Raw genomic sequence first — 14,963 nt, forward strand, 5'->3', positions numbered from 1 at the left:
CACACGCCCTGCCAGAGGGGAAGGCAGCAGAGGCCCTGCAGATGTGCCGCTGCCGCTGGGGCACGACTCCGAAATGTCAGCGAGGCGGGTGATGCACGAGGTGGCAGGAACCAAACCCCAGCACATGCCCGAGCCTGCGTGCCTGAAAACACGAGAGACCGCAGGGTAGGAAGGGGTGCTGGAGGTCCACGCATCATCTGGTGGACCAGTACAGCTGTAATTAATGCTGGGAGGGCTATCTTCAGAAATGAGCTGCTTTTGCCTGCTCTGCAGACCAGCAAGGAGCAGGGAGTTATTTTTCCCAGTGCCTAAAACGATTTCAAGGTGGCCCTTGCTCACGCAGAGATGTCATCCCCCGCCCCAACGTCATGTCCCCAAAGCTATCAGGGCAAGCATGAAGCTGCTGGGCTTGTCTCCGCACCCCAAACCTCCGCCCCCGCAGGAGCTGGGAGCAGCGCCCATTTTCCACCCCTTCTGCTTCAACCCTTACGCTCGTCCCCAGCTGGGGCTGGAAATCCCCCCCGTGACGCCTGGTCCGGATCATTTCATGGTACAAGCACGCACAGCCGCACCAACCGCCCCAAGGCCAGCGCTGCTCTGCGGGTGTACCCCACCACGCGACCTGTTGCCTTGGTTATCTCCAAAAAACAACCATCACCAGAGTGTTCTTGCAGCCTTGTTTTTGGATGCAGCCCCGAGTGTGGAATGGAGGGACACAAGCCACCTTTTATGGAGCTGGGCCTGCTGCACACATCCAGGGGCTTCCCAGAGCAGGCTCAGCCCGGGCTGGGGATCGGGGGCAGCCCCTGCTCCACAAAAGACAAGGCGAGGACTCAGAGGGTGGTGGGATGTCCTCCCGCCCCACTGTGACCTCTGGCACCCACGGAGGCTGCTAAGAATAGTACCCGCCAGAGGGGCTCGCCCGCCTGATGGGGCCACAATGAGGGCCCTGTCTGGCCTTGGTGGCACTGAACGGGGTCCTTCAGCAGGGACCGTCACACCACAGGAATTCTCCCACGTCAGGGGGAAAATATGCCTCTTAAGCCGGGTGACAGCCGGCTGCTGTCAGGAACCGCTGGCTGAGCGGTGCTTCCTTGGCACCAGCCTGCCCACGGCATCCGTGGGTGTCCCCAGAGCAAAGGGTTTGGTGCCACGCCATCCCCGTGCCACCCTCCCTTGGTCGGGACTGGAGGTCCCCTATCACCTTCCTACCCAGCGGCTCTGGAGGGGTTTGAAACCAAACTATGCACGACGGCCACTTTCACTGGAACGGTGATGCTGGTACCACCCAGCCGGGCATCTGCGCCATACCCAGGAAGGCACGGCCCGAAACGCATCATCCCCACTCTCTCTCGAGACAGTTTCACACCCCCACCCCTCTCAACGGCCTCTGTTTTGTTTTCCTTCTTTCAAACAAGAAAAGAAGAAAAAAAAACCCTACTGAAAAAAAAAAAGCAGCGCACCTATGCTTTTTGCTCTGTGGTTTGTGGTTCCAACCCAACAAAACAATTGGGCATAGCAACGTCTCCAAAACAGCCTTTGCCTCGCTCATGAGCCTGCTCTCCCCGAGCCCCCTTCGATGGCACCATGGCACATGGCAGGACAGCAGAGCTCATGCCCATGGCTCCCTTGTTAGACCAAGCTCAACCACCTCCTTCTCAGCTCCTGCCCAGACTGGCGCAGGTAGTCACACCACTGCGAAGTGCTGGTTTTGCATGAGTGGGAGGGTGGTGGTGGTGCTCGGATGGAAGCGTGTCCAAAAAGCAGGCGTGAAGAAAGCAGGGAAGGACCCAGAAAGCACCTTTTTTGGGGAGCCACATGCTTTTGGCCACGCTCACACGCAGGAGAGCGGCCAGGTGGGCTTTCCTATGCATGTCCTCTGTTTTGAAGAAGAACATGATGGGTAGACTGGTCTCACTCTTGAGGCATCTGGCAAAGCACAAGGGGTTTCGTGAGCTTTGCTTCTCCCCCTGAAGGTGGTCCTGCAGGCCAAGAGCTGCCGGGCAACGCTCCAGCGCGTTGCTCGAAGGAGGGACTAAGCCACAGTTGCTGCTTTGCCATCGCCTCCAGGCTGCTGAGAAGCCAGGGCCGGCGGCTGCAGCAGCTCTGCTGAGAGCTGAGCTGCCGTCACGGTTGGGCAGTGTTCTGTGGGGCTGATTTCACTGTCATTTGCACATGTCTGGCAGGTGGAGCAGGAGCCACTGAACCAGCCCCGAGCCCCACCCTCAAGCTCCCCACCTTGCGGAGGCGGAAAGGGCTGCTGGGTCCATGCAGGCTCTGCACCGGAGGCAGAAAGCGGGCAGGAGCTGCAGCCTGGTCACACTTGAAGTCACCCTGCAAGGGCAGGTAAAGGGTATGACCCATAATGAGCAAGCTAACAACATCCCCTGCGTCGCACAGGGGCTGGAGTTGCCGTTGTACTGCTTCTGATGGCTGGGGCAGCTGACTGCATCCCCAAATGCCCCTAAGCCAAGATACAAGTGGCTATGGATGTCCATACAGGCACACTTCTCCAGAAGCGCAGGCAAGCAGGCAGGAAGGATGCTGATGTTTCTAGGAAAGCTACTGCAGACTCTGGACGTCAAGGACAGCCGTATCACCAGACCGTGGGGGGAGAGGGGCTGGGAAGGCAGGTGCTGGCAGGTTTTTGAATGCTGATGACTACAGCATGTCTGAGGAGCTTGCTGGTGGAAGCCTCAGGCCAACAGCACAAGCAACAAGGAGAGGGGAAGCAGCACACGAGCTCTTTTGAAAGAGACCCACTTTCTTTGGCACCGACTTGACTTTCTTGCAAAACAGCAGCTGCGTGCTTTCACTTCTGTGTCACAGATAGGCATCGCTCAGAAACGGAGCCTTGTCAAAGGCTTCGGGTTCTGCACCGCAGATGATTTGGACAGGGCAGATGGGTCTAGCAGGCAAGTCTGGACCCTATCGACATGGTACTGCGGATGCTGATAGTGAGGATCCGGGCTGGATCTGGCCTGGGTAGACAGCGGCACTCCTGGGCGCTCGGGTGAGATAGCATCTGCGAGAGGTCAGCTATTCCCTGCACTACTTTCTGTCTTCTTTAAGGGCAACATGATAATGAAGATAGCATCAATCTGTTGCTAAGAGAGACACTCAGGTCATGTCTGATATTAACTGGGAAGGGCGTATTAACTCTTCAGGTGCTGAGATTGTCTATAAAGGTATCAGCAACTTCTTAACCAGGTCCATAAGAAAGGACAGTGTCACAAATGCAAAACCAGCCTCGCAGATCAGGGATTGAGGTTTGGTGCGCACTCACTTCACCTTCCTTATCCCTCTTTCCTCCTTTCGCCTCTCAAACGCAAGGGGAATCGCTCTGCTCTGTGTGCTCAGCTATGTGGAGCAGCAGCTCAGCACATCACAGCTCTGGTGTTGTGGCAATGCAGACAACACCGCGAGATGGAAAGCCCCGGCCTGCACAGACGATGCTGAGGTCTTACGTGCCACAAAGCAAACAAACACCATATCTTGGCTGTAAACCCACGCAGGTGCTTTGGGGCACTCAAGAAAAGCCAAAACCAATTCAGCCCTGAGTGGCTATCGCCAGCCACAGGGGCCGAGGGAGGGTCTGAACCTCCATTGGACCTGCATCACCAGGAGAGCAGAAGCACAAGTAGGTCAGAGTAGTGGAAAAATAAATATAGGGCAGAAAGGCCAAAGACCAGTGCGGTCAGACCCTCACCACTTGCTCTCTGCATGCGCTGCTACAGACCGTCCGCATTTACCCACGTGGCGTCAGGTCTCACGAAGGGTGCTGGTGGTCACGGTACCTATCGGAGGCAGCGCCTTGCAGGATCCAGCTAGGGCACAGCCCCAGGCAGGGCTGCAGGCGGCACAGAGGCAAAGCTGAGCTTGATTTAACCCAGCTGGGCTCAGGTACGGAGGGATCTGTGCCCATGTGCCAGCATGCACCTAGCATGAGCTGCCCGCCCACACCAAACACTGCACTACTGCATGAAAGAGGGAGCTTAAACTGAGCTCAGCTAAGCCAGTGTGAAGTTTACCACATCTGCCTGTAGAGAATGTGCATCATGACACACCGCTTGCCTAAATATTTTTAATAGATGCATTCTGTCTCCATTTCCTAGGTCATGTCAAAAGAAAAAAAATCTGGCTTAATGTAAGACTCAAGCTGGCCAAGCTTTGAGAAAGCTGGCCCCAAAACCAGAGATGTCCAGAGCCAGCCCTCCCTGCAGCTATGGAAACTGAAGTTCACCAACTCCTGAGCAGTTACATTTCTCCTTCAAAAAAGATAAGAAAATTGCATCAAGCTCTATCTGAGCAACCATGGCAACTTGTTAAATTAGGTCAAGATGTGGGGGCAGATAACGCAGCTTTGAAAAGCTGCTTTTGAGCTGGGTGAAGAACACATCAAACGCAAATGGAGCTTCCGCCAAAATGCACCTTCTCACCAAAGCATGCGCCTCCTAGGGCAGATACCATCAGAGATCTGCCACGGCTGCGATAAAGCACTGTGCCACCTCCCTGGGCCACCGGCAAAACAGGCCCTTGGTGACAAAACCTGAACAATATTGTCAAGTTCTTAAAGTCAACCCAGAGAGCCCTGGAGATAAAGGACGTGATGTCCCAGGTTTCACCCTTCCAGCTCTAAAACGTGCACACCGTGGCTTGTCTGTTGGGTGCTCCACTGGCCGGTGACTGGTGGTGGACGTGTGCTCGAGGCTGAGTGAGAAAAGGAAAGCAGGGGTCCTGGCTGCTTTGAGACCCTGGGCTGGTAATCCCCTGCTCTGCTTGTTTGGAGGCTCCACCTCCTCACCAGAGCTGCAAACAGAGCCCAGACTCTAAGTTCCTCTGCTCTAGCTGCTAGACAGCACTTCCTCCCCTGAGTAAAGTAAAAGTAATGTAAAGCAAAGCAAAAAAAGAAGGACCTAGGAGTTCTGCCTGAGAGTGCCCACACTCCTTGCTCAGCTGGCCCAAGAGGTCCAGCACTTCTTGGTGGCCAGCCTGGATTTTTCTGGTTGTTTTTTTTTTGTTTGTTGTTTGTTGTTTTGGGTCTTTTTTTCCCCCCAGAAATACACAAATACAAAACAGCTTTGAGAGCACCCAGTTGTCCTGCAGTCTGTAATGCAACACGTTCTCACTTGCTCTCGCTCTGACCCGCTTTCACAGCAACCTGGCTTTGCTTTGCACCCATGCTGGGCTCCCTTTGCACAGGAAACACAAGGTGCTGACAGGTCAGTAGGCTTTAAAAAGGGAGAGAGGACATCTCTGGGGTCACATGCCTGCAAAGATCATCTGTGCAAAGACCATTCCCAATGAGAAATGCAGACTGTGGCGGTTTGAGGACTGAATTATTGCCCAGCAGCCTTCAGAGCAAGCAAGCAGTGCTCCAGCCCAAGGATTTCCAAGTGACTGCTGATTCTGGAAACCTCTGATCTTCCTCTCCCCGTTTAAAGCTTCTCAAGTAAAGGAATGCAAAAAAAATCAAGAGCTTCCACTTATTGATCAGACCAAAATGCCTGGGCCAAGGGATTATCTTCCCAGCTCAAAATGGGGTTTGAAATGAGGCAAGGGAAAATGCTATGCAGTGCAAAGCGTTTGGAAGTGTGCTCTGGCTTTGCATTAACTGAAGTCTCCCCTTCCTGGCGGCACGAGTCCAAGGACACTCTTTGGGGTGCTAATACTCCTTGGCAAAACACAGGGTTCAGCGGCCGACTTCGGCTCCTTGCTCACGGAGGGAGTTGGGAAGGTCGCCTCTCTTCGGGGGCAGCTCTTTTCCATGAGCTACAGCAAACGTGGAGGGAAACATCCAGCTTGGAAAATAAAGTTCCTAGTTTTGTCCGTGCCTCCATGCCTCCCTTTTCACAGCTGTTAAAAAGCGACCAGTGCTCCTGCCCAGGCACTGGGTACCCAAAACCCTTCCACGGACCTTAGCGAAAGGCATTATCAGGAGAAAATAGGAGTAAAAATTGCAAGTTGTGCTCACTGGTCTCTTCTCTTAGGAACATCAACTGCCATGGCACAGCAGAGGACAGTGTCCTGGGGCATGGCCCCTCCTACTGCTCATGCCTCTCCCAACCACATCCCCCAGCCGAAAACCATTCAGGAATAGCAAAGCACACTTTTATTTTGCATAGACTTGGTTGAAACAGGCTCATTCAGCAGGCAGGGCTGAGCTTTCTTTCTAACTAAAGCTATAGCAACAAACCACTTCCTTTTTTTACACATAGCACCTAAAATTATCTCTCCACCTCTCCTCCTCTCTGCATCTCTCCCCGCCTTACAAAAAACTAGATATCAGCCCTAAGATGAGCCGTGCGTGGGAGGAGATTTCAGGGACAGTCGCACCTCAGGATCTGCTCTGAACCTTTTGATGATCTTTATCTGCACAAACTATTTCCACTGCTTGGCTCCTCTGGGCCACAGCTGCTACCAGCTGGGGCAGGAGAGATCAGTATGTACGAGGGAAAGGGGAACTGGCAGGACGCTACCCTGCAAGTTTTACTTACGGTACAGGGAAAAGACATGGCACAGAAGGACTGGAAAGAATTAACTCCGTTTTAGCTGGAAGCCCCATCCCACCAGGTTTCTCTCCATGGAGATGCCAGATGGCTGAAGGGCTGTCATATAAAAAGCCAGAGTTTCCCTCCCAATGCAGGGAATGGAAAACTTTTGGGTCTGCTTTGGCACCATCCCATCCCTGCCTCGCACCAAGGTAACCAGCAAAACCAAGTGCTTCCTCCATGCCAAAAAGGGGAGAAGATCATTTCGCATCACACACAGCCACACCAGAAATGCAGCCACTCCTCTCCGAGGTGGGAAACCACAAGCAAGTGGCCAGCACATTGAATAAAATTGTTGGAGGGGGAATGAGGGCTCTGTACTACCTTGTGTTCTCAGCAATACGAACCAGACACCAGTCCCTACCAGGCCCAAGCAGGAGGAAACCCAGGTGTAAATGAAAACACAAGGCATCAAATGCCCTGCATTCAGTCAGGTCCTATGTCCTCCCTGAGGTCTGGAGTGCCCACGCTTGAAGGACACGAAGCCCTGGGGGGCTGTGTGCTCTCAGGCGTGCCCGCGGGCACGTGGCTGCCCCCTGGGGCACCTCAAACCCCTCACTCACACGCCACTGAGCCAGTGACGCAGACGCTGGGCAACACGGAGACCCTGGAGGCTCTGCCCTCCACTGACGGAGAGGCTGTACCCAAGATGCTCAGCAGAGAGGTGGTTTCCTGAGGAGCGTGACCCTACCTGTGTAGCCGGCAAGGGCAGCAGCAGGAATGACAGGCTTGTCCTTGTTCATATCGGCTCGATCTCGAACATAGTCCTTGAAGGTGCCCTTGGGCTTGTGGTTGGGCAGGGCGGCGGGGTAGTCCTCCGAGTCAAAGCTGTCGTAGGAGGGGACACGCTGCAGGCTCTGGAAGGAGGACTGGCTGCTCCAGGACTGCGTCAGCCGGTCGCAGCTGTCGTAGCTCTCTATGCTCTCGAAGGAGTCCTGGCCGCCCAGTTTACCTGGCAAAAAGGAAGGGCATGTGAGATGTGCCTGGCTGGCACGGGGATGCTCGAGCTTGCCATGGCCGGGAGAATGATGCTTCGCCTGTCCACTGCGCAGGCAGAAGGCAACCAGGCAAACGACGCTGTCCCATCACATCTCATCTCCAAACAAACTCAAAAATACGGCCTGAAACTGGGATACTTCATTATCTTTGTAATTCAGAGCAGGGCTTTCTGAGCCTGGGAGAAGTTCAGGTAGCGAAGCAAGGCAGAGGCAGGGGAAAAACCCAAAGCCCTGGCTCTCTACCCAAGACTGATGCCTGGGGCTAACCGGAAATTGTCCTGTTTCAAAAAGGCAACGGCAGGGAAATAATCCACTTTAGAGAGATATTCGAGGCTCAGTTCAGGTGCCAGGACCTGTTGCTCTTGCTGCTCAAAGATATGGGTCTCCAATAAGCCCCATATTACATCTGCCAGCCTATATCCATCTCTCTCTCTACATATACACCTATATGTATCTATAGAAATGCTGCTGAGGCATACTCAAGGGCACAGGACACCCAGCTTCTTTGCTTTTGATGCTTCCTGCAAAACTATACAGCAGCTTTTTATTGCTGTACGTTACAACCAGCTTCCACCCCCAAATCCCCGAACAGCAGCAGATTTGAGGGAGGAGGAGAGCAAAAGGCTGAGAGCTCAAACAGCTATTTTTCCAGTTCTGGTAAGGTGAGCACAGCTGGGTTGTATCAAGGCTACTCTCTGGGGTATTTTTAGTAAAGAGCAGAACACAAGAGGCTGGATCCTCAGCAGTGCTATGCTGCTTTACACCCACTAGAGACAGCATAAGTATACCCTCTGTACTTAAAACAAAGAGCTAAAAAAGGATCCAAAGAACAAACTGAAATTGCTCCCTCTGATCTTCCGTACGCTGCCGATTGCTCAACATCTTTACTGACAAACTAAGAGCGTAACAGGATCATTCAAGTTCACTAATTTCCCAAACTGGGCTAAAAACAGCTGCTGGGATTGTGCAAGAACTCCTGGAGAAATTTCCATTGGCAGAGCTACCCACAGCTTGGGCCCAGATAGTAAATCACAGGGGAACAGGAACGTGGAAGGATGCTGGCACACTCCCCCAAATATTTGTTGTGTTGTAGTTTGTTGCAGCACTTGCTGCGAAGACTCAACTACCACAGGCTCTGCCCTGATTGCTGGCCCAGAATCATCTGAAGTTTCAATCCATTGGCTTGATTCTGCTGGGAATAGCCATGCTTTCGAATTAATTATTTTTTTTTCTTTTAGTGTTTTGAGAATCTTACAGCACACACTTCAATCGCTTCCTGAATCCTGCAAGGGGAAACTTAACACCACTTTGTGCACATTCATTAATTGGCATAACCACTTCCCTGAGAAGTCCTGCGGCACAAGCTCGTCTAGAAAAGGAATTAAAAATCTGACAGATGAAGAGCCACAGTGCTGGAGAAGTGACTTAGGTCATTTCATTGAAAATTCATCTAAATGTGACCTAAATGTGAGCCTTTGGAAAAAATCACGCCTTGCACCTACTCAGGAGCAACTTGTTAAGGGTCTGGCAGCTACACTTTCCAACCAGACGTCCTCACTGATAAGGCAGGGTGAAACAACTCCCATGGGACCACAGAATTAACTCTTAAAGCTCACACAAAGAAAGACAAAAGGCGACTGTCTAGAAAACCTTCATCCTGAATTTCCCACTGCTGAAGTGCTTGACTTGGCGACAGACTAAGCTTTTCATACAGTAGAAGGTAAAGACATACATAAATATGAATAAGCTGGACTCTGCCTTATATTAAGGCTTCTTTACACTGCTCTGGGAGGATTAATGCCACCCAAAGGCCTTTCTACATGGCTGAAATGTAGCGTTACTGTAAGCACAGCCACAGCCTGAGTCGAGGGCTCTTTCTTCCCTCCCCTGGAGCCTTTTTAGGCTTGCCAGTGAGAACAGGCTCAAAGTACAATTGCAAAAGCCTGCCTGAATCATTGCATTTCAATGAAAATTATTATGAAATCACCTATGTTAAAGAAAAGGTCAAGAAAAGGGAAAGACACTGATGAAAGATAGCGAGAAAAACAAACCCAGAAAGAGAAGTTTACCTAAAATCATAACACTGCTGCCCTTTTGGCCCACCGTATCGTCCAAGTCACTTCTCACATATTAACACTCAGACAGCAGCAGAAGCAGAGGTGATAGTACAAATACTAACTTTCGTGTCATTAGCTCTCCCAGCTCGGAAAAAGAATGAGAAACTTAAAATGAGCTCCACTGAGCAATGCGTAAGCGATGCAGACCTGCAAAGGGGCTCCGGCTTTCACTGGGAACCAGCCCATCCTCAGCTCTCGTAGCTGGATGAATGGGTTTAAACGTTGAACATCAAACCTGGCTCACAGCAACACGCTACTATAATGAATTTTAGGCATGGGGACACCTGGATTCTATTCAGGGCGCGATCGCAGGCAGGTCAGATCTCTTCCCCCTGCCTCAGGTTCCCTACCTGGAATCAGGAGATAATGATACCCCTTTGTAAGCGACTTTGAGCTCTATGGATTAAACTTTTGCTTTGAATATATACTGTGAGGCAGATCCTCAGCCTTGCATTAAGCGATGTAATCACAAAGTAGTCAGGCATCTGGGCCCCATGTGTTCGGAATTTAATAATATTAATTGAAAAGGCGTTTGGGCTCAGATCCTCAGACGTGTTTAGGTGCTTAAACCCCATCATCTCAAACAGGAATCATGTACCTATAACAATTTGGAGATGTAGGGTTGTAGCACAAGGATTCAGGGGGTCCTTCGGCTCTGTCGCTGACTCAAGCCATGACACCTGCATCTCCTAACAAAGCACAGGGCTTGGGTTCATCAGAACAGATGATCAATTCAACCAAACAGCCTTCAAAATCAGTGGAGATAATGGATAAAGACTTTGGATCATCAAGTGTAAAATCCTTCAGAGCCTTGGACAGCAGTTCCTGATGAGAACTTGTGAAGGATTTGTGGGGTTTTGCCTGGCCTCCTAGGAAAATCGTATTTATACAACCACATAGCAGTCTGCCATCCCTAATAACCTTAAAGCCTGTTTCAACTTCACTCAAGTTTGACATCAAAGTGCAAGCCTACTACATTTGCTACATTTTTGCAGATGTTATAAAAACAGGCAGCAGAGTAGAGAAAAGACTTTCTTCATGTTTTCCCCAGGCAGAAGGTCAGGGAGGGCTCGAAGCCGGCAGGGAATGCATCTGGGAGTTCAACCTCAGAAGATACACGGCTTTGTCCCCAGCATTGCTTGGTGCCCTGATGGCCTTGGTCCCCCAAAATACATCTCCTACAGAGGGGAAGGCAGCATTTATGCTGATATAGGTAGAGGTGGCAAGAACCCAACCAAACCCTGGGAGATGCCCAATTTTACCTCGACTGGCACGTCCCATGCACATGTTATCTGGCGTTACTACTTCTTGCTTGATTGTGAAGTAGTCTGTCTGCAGGGAGTCCGTCGGGACTGGGTCACGCAGGATGACTGAGGGATAGTCGTTCTCATACTTGAGGGACAGGAGCTCTTCCGAGCTGATGGGATGGAGGGTCTGGTAGGACTCTGTGATGAAGCTGGGCTCAGAGAACTCCGAGGGAGGCACGCACTGTGCATGCTCAATGCCATAACCTGCCGGCAGAATGGGAGCGTCAAAAAATGACCCGAACACGAGCAGCTCAAAGAAACCAGAGGGTCGCTCACTCCCCCTCCAGTCTCCCACAGCGCAGTGAGATTTGAGGTCTGCAGTGTGAGAGGAGACTGTCTCTGGATATAAAATACCTGGAACAATTGGGCACTAATTTCAAGTAAGGTTTCTAAAAGCTACAGAGAGATTGTGTCTTATAATTGCAGCAATTTAAAAAAATAAGACATCCTCAACCATCATCAAGGTGCATTATGCCAAACTCCTCTCAAGCAAGCTGCTAGTGGGAAAAAGCTGGAAAATCATGAAGAGCACAGACTCAGCAAAGGAGATATAGGGCAAAGAGGTTTCCTTGATGACTGTAATAGATGAGTCACTTCCATGGTCACCTCTCCTCGCTGGCTGGAGCCCGGAATCCCAATTCAGGTGAGTTGGGGTTTTTTTTTGCTGGTTCATGAAATACATCACAGATTTCAAATGCCCTTAAAGAACATCTCCAAAGCAATGGCAATGGGAAGCGCGGGAGTCTAGATTGATGACCCATCTCTTTCCTTATTAGGCTCCTACCTAGCAATTCAGAATTACGCCTTCTTCCTCCATGCCCCCCCTTTTTAATAAGGTCTTTAAAATTCCTAATGTTCTGGGCTGTTGAGGTCATTGTTCAGGTCTCCTGAGCTACAGCTTCAAACAAATCACGCTTGCAAAGTCAGATTATGGCCTCTCAAGGCAGTCCCCCAAAAATAAAGATCATTTCTACATAAACCCAAAATACCAGGCAGGACAAAATGACACACTTTGCGTGCTCTGCCGCAACAGAGCAACAACTGTGTGGTGCCGTCCTCATGTAATGCAGACAAACCTCTAGTATGTGGCATTTTCATGTCTGGAAGCACCAGAATGATGCTGATAATGGAGACTTACTAATTAAGTAGTCTGAAGTATAGCGGGATTCTGGATATGTTGTATTCACTCCATTTGCTGGGTATGGTTTTACCTCTTCTGCAAAGAGAAAAGGAAGGAAATGTCACATGTCCATAGGCATATTGTGCTTCGCAAGACTTGCTGTAATACAGAGAGGTCTGAACTTCCTAAAATGCTCCCCTCTGGGTTAAACTGGGATGTTCAAAGGAACAGAAATTAGTTGGGAGCTGAAATCCTGCTGAAACAAGTGCCTGATGCACTTGGGTTCCTTCGGGAAATCTCACTGCAAGATGCCCGATTTAAACAAAACCAAACAAAACAGGAACAACTTTCTCAACCAGAGGCTCCAGGTGGTTCTGAAACACTAATTGCATCATTTCCTTGCTTGCCTTAATTTCTGTTGTCTTTCATTGTCTTGAGGATTGCTTGTCACACTTACATGTATGAGTTCGTGAAAAAACCCTACCGTACCAGGACAGCTGTTTTCCTGAAAAAGCCCCTATTTTTAGACCAGCAGTAGGTGTGTGCAAGCGAGTGGGTAATGCATAACAAACCCAGCTCCTACAACCCCAAATTAATGCTAATTCCCAGCCTACCCAGCACCCTGTACCTCACACCTGATGCAGGCAGAGGATCCCATGCTCAGAAAAGCTTTGTCACACTGTCCATCAGCCAACTCCTGATACAGACTCCACGGTCTATATAGGGGCAGCATGTAAAACTTTAGCCTTTCTATAGGTGTAATTCACTGAGAAAGAGCACGTATCACATCAAAGCGTAGATTCTCCGCTTCCCATTGCTTTTTCCAAGCACTTTGCTACTCCTGGGCTTGGTGCTGAATTTGCTTTCCCATCTAAAAGCCACATTGCTCCTACCCTGACCAGTTTTTCCATTAACACCTTACTCATTCCAGCACGGCATGTGGGCAAAGATACCGGCATGGGAGATTTTATTTTCTTTGCAGAGGGTAACCAAAATAAAAAACACACAGACAACTCCGGGTTATGTTTATTTCTGCTGAGGCTAAAGAGAAGCGAACTGAAGATAACGCACATTTGCTTGCAAGGAGCCTAATTTTGGCCCTCTCTCCTGGGGATTGCAGGGTGGAAAATATTCTCTAACAAAAGGAGGTTTTGTGCAAACAGAGAGACCTAATGAGAAACGCTCTTTTCCTCTCCCCACGGTGTCTGCCAAGGGGCAGGGTGGGTGACCACAGAGAAAGAGAGCAACCTTCAGCTATGCTTACAGTCAAGTGGAGGGCACTGCTGACTGCTGGTAACTGAGGAGGAGGTTATTTTAGGAAGAAATTGGGAAAAATATGCCCGAAAACACCCAAATCCATGCAGGGAAAAGTCGCCCATCTGCTGCCGTTTTTAAACCCTGAGCAGCCTGTGGTACATGAGTCACTCTCAGAAAGCGCTCACAAGGGAGGCACGTTAGCTGAAGGGACAGCAAGGTCACACCCTGTCCCAGCACGACCCCGTGCCGGCGGTCGCATCGCTATAGGTAAAGCCAAACGTTTCGGGGTTAACCACCACTTCCAGCATCCACACCCCCAAGTGATGACGGCGGGTGGCTGGGGAAGATGGAAGAGACAGGGACCGGCGACTGGGACTCTGACTCCATTGGGTGAGCCTGGGGAAACCTTGATTTCTTCACGCTTCACATCCCCAGCTGCAAAGCGGAGACAACCATCTCCTCTTGCGTGGGGAGAGATGCGATGGGGAGAATTTCGCACGTTATGGTTGTACAGCACCAGCACAACAGGACCCAGATCTTGTCAGGGGTTTGGGGGTGTACTACCAGTAAGATGAGGCCCATGACTTAGAGGGAACAGAAATTAGTCCTTGGGGTGAGGCTGGTTATTTCTTGGAAGCTCTTCTTAGTAAGTCTCCAAATACTTCACTGTCCTTCTGGGAAATGTGTTAAGAACCCAGCATAGAAGCTAAGGCTCAGAAAGCTTGTGCAAGAAGTGACAAAGTAAAACTGAACACAGAACGGAGAATTCTTGCTTCCCAGGGCTACACCAACAGTGTTGAGACAGAAATTCAGCTTTATTCTTTCTCATCCTTTCAGAAGAAAAGCTGCAACAGGCACAAAGATTTCCAGCTTCTTTGTAAAAGTGTGTCTCAGACTTTCTGCATCCTCACGACTGCAGCATCTGAACACTCGTGTGTTCACCCGATCCCTGCTTTCCTGTGACACTACAGCACCGAGTTCATCCCCATGCCTTGGGGAATCTGCAGGAGGGAGCTGCAAACCCAGCTGCGATGCCTCAGCCAGTACCGGGAGCATGTCGCACCCCTCTCCAGCGGGTTACAGCCCAAACAAATGAAGAAGGGTTGCGGGAAGGCAGAGCTGCGTTACAAGCGATGGCTTATAGCAAGGAGAAATGGGACCGACCGCAGCGTTTCGCTTTGTTTGGTTAAACTGCTTGCTGTTGATATAAGCACTCAATAAAAATTATGCAAAATGAGAAGTACAGAACAGATATAGAGTCAAAGAGCAGAAAAACAGCCTGGCGCGCACAGACCCTGAGAAGAGCTGTGTTTACCTTTTGCAAACCACAGGTAGCAGTAAAATTAGTAATCAGCAATTAACATCCATTTGTCAATGGTTTCCTGGAAGGCATAACTCTGCTCCCCTTCCTGCTACCAGTACAGGCCCGCTGACAGGCACGCAGTGTCGGCATGACAGCACAAGGGATATTCCAGGAAAGCAAATAGCGCTGCACGAAGAGGAGCTAGAGAAAGAGCCCGAATTTGCTGCTGCTCCTGCTCGTGGCTCAGTTAAAGGTGTTTAGCTCTTCACCTGCTCTTTCCCAGGTTAAGCGTTGCTTGGGCATCCAGACG

General features: G+C 50.6%; 1 protein-coding gene across 4 annotated transcripts in view; it reads right to left on the reverse strand.

The window, feature by feature from the left end:
* ETS1 (ETS proto-oncogene 1, transcription factor) overlaps positions 1–14,963 on the reverse strand; it is a 78,015-nt gene that overhangs the window by 8,357 nt on the left and 54,695 nt on the right. For all 4 annotated transcript variants that reach the window (XM_064471015.1, XM_064471014.1, XM_064471017.1 and 1 more), the window contains 3 exons: positions 12,112–12,189; positions 10,929–11,177; positions 7,243–7,503 (listed from right to left, as the gene is read on the reverse strand). In XM_064471015.1, coding sequence (XP_064327085.1) covers positions 7,243–7,503; positions 10,929–11,177; positions 12,112–12,189 — 588 coding nt within the window. The remainder of the gene's footprint in view (positions 1–7,242; positions 7,504–10,928; positions 11,178–12,111; positions 12,190–14,963) is intronic.

This window comes from Phalacrocorax carbo, chromosome 21 (genome assembly GCF_963921805.1).
Source record: "Phalacrocorax carbo chromosome 21, bPhaCar2.1, whole genome shotgun sequence".
Taxonomy (NCBI): domain Eukaryota; kingdom Metazoa; phylum Chordata; class Aves; order Suliformes; family Phalacrocoracidae; genus Phalacrocorax; species Phalacrocorax carbo.